This window comes from Miscanthus floridulus, chromosome 9 (genome assembly GCF_019320115.1).
Source record: "Miscanthus floridulus cultivar M001 chromosome 9, ASM1932011v1, whole genome shotgun sequence".
NCBI classification, from domain to species: domain Eukaryota; kingdom Viridiplantae; phylum Streptophyta; class Magnoliopsida; order Poales; family Poaceae; genus Miscanthus; species Miscanthus floridulus.
Genome location: NC_089588.1, coordinates 2,583,148 through 2,593,121, shown reverse-complemented (window position 1 = coordinate 2,593,121; position 9,974 = coordinate 2,583,148). Strand labels below are relative to the sequence as shown.

At 51.6% G+C, this 9,974-nt stretch overlaps 2 protein-coding genes across 2 annotated transcripts; both read left to right on the top strand.

Annotated features, from left to right (window-relative positions):
- The first annotated feature begins 211 nt into the window (after positions 1 to 211).
- Positions 212 to 1,345, top strand: LOC136479051 (uncharacterized). The gene has a single exon (XM_066477040.1). The coding sequence runs from the start codon at positions 212 to 214 to the stop codon at positions 1,343 to 1,345; it is 1,134 nt and encodes a 377-aa protein (XP_066333137.1).
- A 5,033-nt stretch (positions 1,346 to 6,378) lies between these two features.
- On the top strand, positions 6,379 to 7,017 carry LOC136479050 (uncharacterized). Its single transcript, XM_066477039.1, has one exon. The coding sequence runs from the start codon at positions 6,379 to 6,381 to the stop codon at positions 7,015 to 7,017; it is 639 nt and encodes a 212-aa protein (XP_066333136.1).
- The last annotated feature ends 2,957 nt before the right edge of the window (positions 7,018 to 9,974 follow it).

The following is a 9,974-nucleotide window of genomic DNA, read 5'->3' as shown; positions in this document are numbered from 1 at the left end:
AACAAAGTTTGACAATCTAGTTGAACTAATGATGACCCTAACACAAAACGTGCAACCTGGTGGTGCCCATCAACCTCCCAAGGATCCGCAGCTTGAGGAGGTAGAAGGCATTGCAAGTGCTCGTCCCCCTCCATTGTGAAATCCCTCTACGTCGGCAAGTGCAGGACCACAACCATCAGCGCTAAAAGACTATCATGACATAGTCGAGGACATGGTGACCAAGAAGTTGAGGCAGATCACGAACGAGAAGGCACCGCACTCACTAGAGGGTGACTTGGAGAAGCCATATGAAGCATGGCACGATCTTGTCCCCTTCCCTGCGGGATGGCGCCCACCTAAATTCCGTCAATTCGATGGGACTGGGGATGCGAGAGAGCATCTGGCCTACTTTGAGGCGGCATGCGGCGACACAGCCAACAACTCGTCGCTGCTATTGCGCCAATTCTCAGGATCTCTAACCGGCGCGGCGTTCCATTGGTACAGCCGGCTGCCGGTAGGAAAAATTACTAGCTGGACTGACATGAAGAGCGCCTTCAAAAAGCACTTTGTTGCTATGAAGAGGGACATCTCCATCGTCGAGCTGTCGCAAGTTAAGCAACGACGCGATGAAGCCATCGACGACTACATTATCCGGTTTCGGGATAGCTACGTGCGTCTGGCTAGAGACATGCACCTCGAGGATGCGATCGGAATGTGCATTCATGGGATGCTACAACACTGGTCGCTCGAAGTCTCTCGTCGTGAGCCTAGGACGTTCAGCGAACTAAGCTCCACGGTGGCCTCCACCAAGATCGAGTTCAAAAAGTCGCCTCAAATCATGGAGCTCTACAAGAACACGAGCGTCTTCGACCCTGCTAAGCGCTTCAGCTCGACAGCGAAGCCCAACAACGCTGGGGGCAAGATGAAGGCTCAAGCAGAGGCGAATACGGTGAGGGTTTTCTCCAACGTCCCTCCAGCCCAGGCGCCTTTCCTAGGCACAAGGAACGATCAAGAAGGAAGGAGGACGCGTCTCTTAGACCTCCTCCAGAAGCAATACATCTTCAGGCGGGAGTTGGTGAAAGCTATGTTCGAGCAGCTGATGGACAATCAAGTGCTCCGCCTTCCTGAACCACGTCGGCCACACCAGGTAAGCATGGCTAACAATCCTTTGTACTGCCCATACCACAGGTACATCGGTCACTTGATCGAGGATTGCATCGCCTTCAAGGAGTGGCTCCAAAAAGCCGTCATCGAGGGGAGAATCAACCTGGATCCCGATGCTGTTAATCCTGATTACCATGCTGTTAACATGGTGACGATGGGGGCACATTCTTCGGTGAGTCAAGAAGGAGAAAGAGACCAGTGATCATGGGTGCCGCTAGCGCAAGTCGAGGAGCAACTTGCCTCTGCAACGCTCAAGCAGCCCCAAACTACATCAACAGAGCCGACCAGGGTCCCTCAAGGGGAGACGTGGACCGAAGTACAGCATCGACGACGACCAAACGGGCGTCCCCCGCGACATCCTCGCACGGTTGTGTCTCCACATGCAACATCAACATCGACACCAGCACCAAGGCGGCCAGACCCAAGCCGGCGGCGCCTGCAACCTCGGTTTGTCCCCAGGGAGCAAGGAATTGCGCCCTTCCCTCGTACGGGTCGTGTTCTAGCTACCTTGGCAGAATACTGGCCCAAGGACTGGGGGTAGATTTCGACTGAAGAGGTAAGTGAAGAATCAAGCTCTTCGCCAACCTCAAATGTGGCAACATGTAACGCCACTTCCGCTAGCAGCAACGACGGTGGCGCAAACTCTAATGAGCTGCTCACGACTAGATAGCAGGAAATGCTCCATGATGGTGCTGAGCAAGGAGATGCCCCGCTGGAAGTCAACATGAACCTACGAAGTGGGAAGGCTTTACAAGAGCTGCCCCAAGTCAAGCAACCAAAAGGGAACAAGCCTACAAATGAAGGTACACCGTTAGCGGGAGTGCCCGAAACATCAAAGAAAAAGAACAGAATTGACGACATCGACTATAATGTTGTCTCTCACCTAAAGTGGGTCCCTGCGTTGCTGAGCGTCTATGATGCTCTCATGCTTGTGCCTGAGCTCCGAGAAGCCCTAGTGAAGGCGCTGCAAGAACCGGAGCTCTATGAAGTCATCATGGCCAAACACCGCCTTGTCAACAACCCGTTGTTTGTAAATGAGATCACGTTCGATGAAGAAGATGAGGTGGTAGAAGACGGCGATCACAACCGCCCACTCTACGTTGAAGGGAACGTAGGAGCCACGCACCTTCATCGAATCCTCATCGACCCAGGGTCCGCTATGAACATCCTTCCCCTACGGAGCTTGACGCGAGCTGGCTACACGGTGGCTGACTTGGAGCCTACGGACGTCATCATCTGTGGCTTCGACAACTCCGGGAAGGCGACTTTAGGAGCTCTTACCATTAAGATCCAGATGTCCACGTTCAGCTTCAAAGTGTGGTTCTACGTCATCGATGCCAACACGTCATACTCCACGCTTCTAGGGAGGCCATGGATTCACAAGTATCAGGTGGTGCCGTCTACGCTGCATCAATGCTTAAAGTTCCTTGATGGAAGCAAGACGCAACAACGCATCATCGGCAACATGTCCCCGTACACCGTGCAAGAGGCGTACCACGTGGATGCCAAGTATTACTTTCCGGTGGAGGAGTACAAGTATCAGCTTGGTCAAGTCGCTCCTGTAGCTGACATCGTGCTGAAGCCTAGCGCTTTGTCGACACCTGAGGTGAAGGCTCTCATCATGCCATGCTCCCCCTCCAAGAGGAGGACGTCCCCAAGGTCTAGAAGGACAAGGCAGGGGGCGGGTAGCATTCCCTCGACATCCACGGCCACTCCTCTATCGTTGAAAGTAGGAGTGTCCACATCGACACCCCTAACATTAAGGCCTACATGGAGACCCTTATTGACGGTTGTCTCCCAAGTTAAGGAGGTTCTATCAACTAAGGAGGATACAAAGCCTGGTGCTCTGACCCTCGGAGGTGGCACCAAACTACCAATAAGAATTGAAGATGCGTCATCAACGCCAACACCTCAAGTGTCTACAAGCCAACCCTCACTAACGTCGGAAGGAGTCGTAAAGAAGAGGGTCGCTGAAATAGAAGGAGTAGCGGAGAGTGCTGAATGCATGCAACCTCCATCATTGTACATATCGACAACCACCGAGTTGGAAGTATGGACAATTCCCGGTCACTCCTCTGCACCTAGCACCATCTTCTATAACATTGTGATTTTGTACTTGAATCCCCTAACCCTAATCATGATGCAGATGAGGCACTTACGACCATGAAGGCCGAGCCTAGAATGGTTCGCCTGCTAGAGAAGGCCGGGATCACGCTCGGTCCAAACAACAGGGTCCCACGACCACCATCCATATGCGAGCAATGGTGGAGCCAGGCAGAGATTCTCATCAAGAGGAAGAACAAAGCTCAGCCCAAGTTCGGGTTAGGTTACCACAACATCGACACCTCCGACGAAGGAGAAGATTCGGTCAACGCCAACATTGCCCACTACTTCACCATGTCGACTACCACGGGAGATGAAGTTGGCTGCTCCTACCAGCCTCGACGCCAACAACACCCCCTAGAGGTAGAAGCAGTGGAAGAAGATGGAGAGCCGGATGTCACATCGGCACCCCAATAGCTCAAAGATGGAGGGCAGCCCACCATCGATGAGCTTGTACAAATCAATCTCGGAACTGAAGATGATCCGCGTACGACCTTTGTGAGCGCTACACTCACGGAGGAGGAGCGAGAAGATTATCGAAGGTTCTTAATGGAGTACAAAGATTGCTTCGCATGGAGCTATAAAGAAATGCCAGGATTAGATCCTAGTGTCGCCACTCACAAGCTGGCAATTGACCCACAAGTTCGTCCTGTGAAGCAAGCACCTCGACGCCTCCAACCCGAGTTCCAAGACCAGGTTATAGCGGAGGTGGACAACATGATCGCGGCAGGGTTCATCAAGGAGATACAATACCCACGCTGGCTCTCCACCATTGTCCCTGTGGAGAAGAAGAATGAGAAAGTGCGAGTCTGCGTTGACTTCCGCGACTTGAATCGAGCTTGCCCTAAAGATGACTTCCCTCTTCCGATCACGGAAATGGTGGTCGACGCTACTACTGGGTTCGATGCCTTGTCCTTCATGGATGGGTCGTCTGGATACAACCAAATCAAAATGGACCCTGTCGATGCACTCGACACCGCATTTAGAACACCTAAGGGCAACTTCCATTACACGGTGATGCCCTTTGGGTTGAAGAACGCTGGTGCCACCTATCAACGAGCTATGACGCACATACTCAGTGACTTGATCCACCACTCCGTTGAGTGCTACGTTGATGACATGGTGGTGAAGACAAAAGACCGCAAAGACCATCAAGATGACTTGCGGGTGGTGTTCGAGCGTTTACGTCGACACCAGCTCAAGATGAACCCCCTCAAGTGCACATTCGCTGTTCGGTCAGGCGTCTTCCTTGGCTTCGTCGTCCGACATCGTGGCATCGAGATCGAGCCAAAGAAGATCACCGCCATCCTCGAGATGCCGCCGCCCCAAAAGTTGAAGGAGTTGAGGACGCTCCAACGACATCTAGCCTACATTCGACGCTTCATCTCCAACCTATCCGGGCGTGTACAACCCTTCTCCAAGCTAATGAAGAAAGGGGCACCATTCGTATGGGACGAGGAGTGCCAAAATTGCTTCGACAGCATCAAAAGGTACCTCCTTAATCCTCCCATGTTGGCAGCTCCTGTAAAAGGGCGCCCTCTCATTCTTTATATTGCTGCTCAGCCTTCTTCGCTAGGTGCCTTACTTGCACAATACAACGACGAAGGCAAAGAAGTGGCGTGCTACTACCTAAGCCGCACCATGGTGGGTGCCGAATGCAACTACTCTCCCATTGAGAAGTTGTGCTTGGCACTGATCTTTGCCTTGAAGAAGTTAAGGCATTACATGTTGGCGCATGAGATCCAATTGGTGGCAAGAGCGGACCCAATAAAATACCTACTTAGTCAGCCCACGCTCACCGGGCGACTAGCAAAATGGGTGCTACTCATGATGGAGTTCGACATCACCTTCGTTCCACAAAAAGCCGTCAAGGGACAAGCTCTAGCCGAGTTCCTTGCGGCACATCCTGTACCCGATGACTCTCCGCTCATCGCCGAGTTGCCCGATCAAGAGGTATTCACCACCGAGATCGAAGCTCCATGGGAGCTCTACTTCGACGGCGCTTCACGAGTAGAAGACACCCTAAACGGTGCCCCAAGATGGAGAGCGGGAGCCAGATTGGTGTTTAAGAACCCACAAGGAGGAGTGATGTACCATTCATTCTCCCTTCTCAAGGAGTGCTCCAACAATGAAGCGGAGTATGAAGCGCTCATCTTCGGCCTTCTCCTAGCACTTTCCATGGAGGTATGTTCTCTACGGGTTCATGGGGACTCTCAACTGATTGTTCGACAGGTTAATGGGGTATATGAGGTTCGCAAACCGGAGCTTATGCCGTACTATGAGGCAGCCCGGAAGCTCATGAATGAATTCAAACATATTGAAATTCTTCATGTCCCACGAAGCAGGAACGCTCCAGCTGATGCGTTGGCCAAACTTGGAGCAGCACTCGCCCTTCCTGAGGGTAAGTCCACGCAAGTTACCATCGAGGAGAGGTGGCTGCTTCCCGCGGTGCTGGAGCTCATCCCGGAGGAGCACGAGGTTAACACCGTCACCGCATGTGCCGTCGAAGATGACGATTGGCGCAAACCCTTCATCGACTACTTCAAGCATGGCACTCTCCCCGACGATGCTGTGAAGAGGCGCCAACTACAACGATGACTCCCTTCCTACATCTACAAGGGAGGCGTGCTCTATAGGTGTGCCTATGGGCAAGAAATGCTCCTCCGATGCGTCAGCCGTCACGAAGCTGATGAGATTTTGAAGGAGGTGCATCACGGAATCTGTGGCGGACACCAAAGTGGGCCAAAGATGTACCATAGCATCTGCTTGGCTGGGTACTACTGGCCGGGCATCATGGCAGATTGCCTGAAGGTGGCGAAGACATGTCATGGTTGCTAAATCCATGGTGACTTCAAGCATCTACCGCCGGTCCCTCTACGACCAACAGTCCCTTCGTGGCCGTTCGACGCTTGGGGCATAGACGTCATCGGCCCCGTTGACCCTCCTTCTTCTGGAGGTCATCGTTTCATCCTCGCTGCAACAGACTACTTCTCCAAGTGGGCAGAGGCAGTACCACTGCGTGAGGTGAAAAGCGCTAACGCCATCAACTTTCTAGAGCGGCACATTATATACCGCTTCGGAATTCCACACCGTATTACATCTGACAATGCTAAAGCTTTCAGGTCGGACAAAATGCACAGGTTCATGGACAAGTACAAGATAAAGTGGAACTACTCCACTGGCTATTATCCCCAGGCAAATGGGATGATAGAGGCGTTCAACAAGACGCTCGGCAAGATACTAAAGAAGACGGTGCATAAGTATAGAAGGGACTGGCATGATCGTCTCTTTGAAGCATTATGGGCGTACCGCGTCACGGTTCGTACCCTAACACAAGCTACCCCGTACTCTCTTGTGTATGGGTGTGAGGCAGCTTTGCCTTTGGAAATCCAGCTACCATCACTACGGGTGGCTATTCATGATGGACTAAATCAAGATGAACAGGTCCGACTCCGCTTCCAAGAGCTCGATGCCCTGGAGGAGAGACGTCTTGACGCTGTACAAGAGCTGGAGCTTTATCGCCAAAACATGGCGCGGGAATACGACAAGCTCGTCAAGCGGCGCGTCTTCTGGAAGGGCGAGCTGGTGCTCATGCTTCGACGTCCCATTGTCGTCACACACAAGACGAAGGGAAAATTTGAGCCCAAGTGGGAAGGTTCGTACGTCATCGAACAAGTCTACGACGGAGGCGCTTACCAGCTAGTCGACCAACAGGGAGCTCGACCAATGCCGCCGATCAACGGGAGGTTCTTAAAAAAATATTTTGCATAAAAAAAACACAAAAAAAACATTTTTTTTCTCCTCTCCTTGAGATGGTTAGCGTGCACTATCTATTGCACGGATGGTCGTTTCTCCATGGAGAGCAAAAAAAAACACACAAAGGCTCTCCCTACCCGGCTATAGCTGTAGTGGAGGATTCGACGGCCTCAGGGCTTTACCAGAGAGCCCGGGCGCAACAACCAGGCGCATGGAGCTCGTGACAAGCCACCACATCACACAACACACGACGGACGCTGAACGCGTTTTCGCTGGGGCAGTGGGAAGATAGTTTGGGCCACTCCTAAGCAGCGAGGCGACCACGCCGCTCATGCTTCCTTACATTAAGCGACACACCCTCCAGGGAAGACTATAGGAGAAGAGCAAGAAAGGGCTACCTGGTGCAACACAAGTTTCGCCAAGTGTGCAGCCTCTTGCCACCCTGGAAGGTGACAACAAGGGACCACAAGAAAAACACACAACGCCAGCGAGGATTCACCTAGTTACACAAAGGTGAATGGCTACACTCCAAGTTCCTCGGATTGAAGCAAAAAAAATGATGAGCAAAGAAAAATGGTCGCCAAAGAAGTGGCCGAATAGCTCAAACATCAAGCTCAACACTAAATGGAAGGCGGAGGTAGTCATTCACCGTCCTCGGCAAAAATGATGGCGAATTTCTTAGCCATTACCCAACAAAACACATCACCAACACAGCCGTACCTATGCCTCCATGTTAGAGAGTGCGAGTAGGCTGTGGCTTAACTCAATGCAAGGGAGTCTCGAACAAGAATTCCCAACACCCCGGTGGAGACACCGAAGCAGAGGTCTACACATTCAAGCACACAACGGGGCAAATCACGGGAGCCGTGTTGCTATGGTTATGCAACGGTGCCTGATGGTTATGTCCCCCGGCTATCCTATCTCAAACTGCTCATATAGCTAATGCCAATGGGAGAGCCAACATTTAAAAAAAACACCACAAACAATCCTCCTGCTTCAATGATTTCATATTATACTCACATTACCCTAGCGATGTCAGTCAACTTTAGACAAGCTAGTTGTTTCTCTTGTAGTGTTGCAGGTCCATCGTTTCGCTACAATAGGGAGCCGTAAGACGCGCCAGTGCGGCCAGCATCAAGCGGTGAAACCCTTCAACCCGGCTGATTACACCCCGATACACCATTACAAGTGGGGGTCGGATTGATAAATCACAATTCGGGAGCAGTGCGATGCGCCAGTGCGGCCAGTGTCAAGCTGTGAAACCCTTCAACCTGACTTGTTCATACCACGATACAACTTCAAAGTGGTTGTCACGTTGATAAACGTCTTCGCCAAGTTACACGGCATTTACACCTCAAGGCGAAGATAATTCAAGGGCGTCCGGTGGGCTAACGCCACCATAAGGACCTGATGGACACATCATTGGCCAATGCCGCAACATGGCCCCAATGAAGCCCTACATGCTCGTCGGAAGGCGCCATGACAAGGCCCGACGAAATGCGACAACACGCTTGTCGGACGACGCCACAACATGGCCCGACGAAATGCGGCGACAGGCTTGTCGGTCAGCGCCACGGCACGGCCCCGACGAAACGCCACAACTCCCTGACTGTTCAACGCCTCCTCAACATGGCTCCAACGGAACCCCACGACTTACTGTTGGCCAACGCCATGATCTGGCGCCAACATAAGTCTCTATATCATCCCTTGGAGTCGGCACAACGTCACCAAGGTTTTTATTTATTTATTTATTTATTTATTTATTTTCTTTATTATTCTTTGCTTTTTCTCGTTTTTTTTCTTGGCTTTGCTCTCTTGCTGCCTCTTGGTTCTATTTTGTTTGTCTTGTTACTTCCCATTTGCTACTTCACCTGTGTAAAATAAAAATAAAAAAAGGAGCACCCACGATGGGGTACCCTTTTATAAGTAGTGCGGTTGTCATGCCGAGCACAGACACAATGTTTCTCAGAGACGTTGGCAATGTCAAGCAACTAAGACATGGGCGGCCTCATGTGAGCGACTTGGCCATCGTTGTATGCGCATGCCAATGGCCAACAACAACGGCGCCAGGGCGTATCGCCGTGGAACAAGACTTGCCGATCGGCCAAGCGGCGGTGAAAATCACGCTAGAGCCGGGGGCGCCGCGGAACAAGACTTGCCAATCGGCCAAGCTGTGGTGAAAATCACACTGGAGCTGGGGAGAACGCGCACGACTACGCTCGTGCCACCTCTTGTATGCTTATCTATTAATTACTATAAGCTGAGTTCCATGAGACTCTGTTCAAAGAGTCTCACAACATGTACTCGGATGTATCATGTGTACTGTTCTAAAGTGATAAAAAAAATTTGGCAAGATGCCGTGTTCAGTTGTGCACTTTTGTGTTGACCAGTTGATTGCAGTATGTAGATGCATGTCTTGTGCGAGAAGTGTGTAAACTTATACGCACACGCAAATAATCCAGCATCGCTAAAGTCGTGAACCGGTAAGCTGCTGCCTGCTTGGCTTGATAGCCTAACCATGGCATCGTCAAGGGGAAGAAAGTTAACGCCCTGTGTGTTGCGATGTGTGTCCACACATGGACAACTTCATGGACCACGATACAGGTGCCGTGCTTTATCAAGTAACGCAATGAGTGTCGGTGGTTGAGCCCGAGCGATGTATATATAGTTGATGGGCAAGCCTTGCGCGTCCATGAGCGCGACAAAGTTGCTTTCGCTCACAGTGGAAATTACCGAAGTACGCGACGTCTGCGTGCGAGCGTGAGAACATAGTGCGGATCGCGCGCGATCGATGCTAAGTTGTCGCCACGCGGAAGGACGAGCTATACCTTCGTGTGTCTAAACTGGCAATCTTGAGCCTGGTTTAGGGCAGCGAGTATACGTACGTTGGCTCACCTGATGAATGAAAAGACACGCATGCGCACGTGTCTTGTATGCACGTACGATTGATCAGGCATCATCGATTGGGCAGC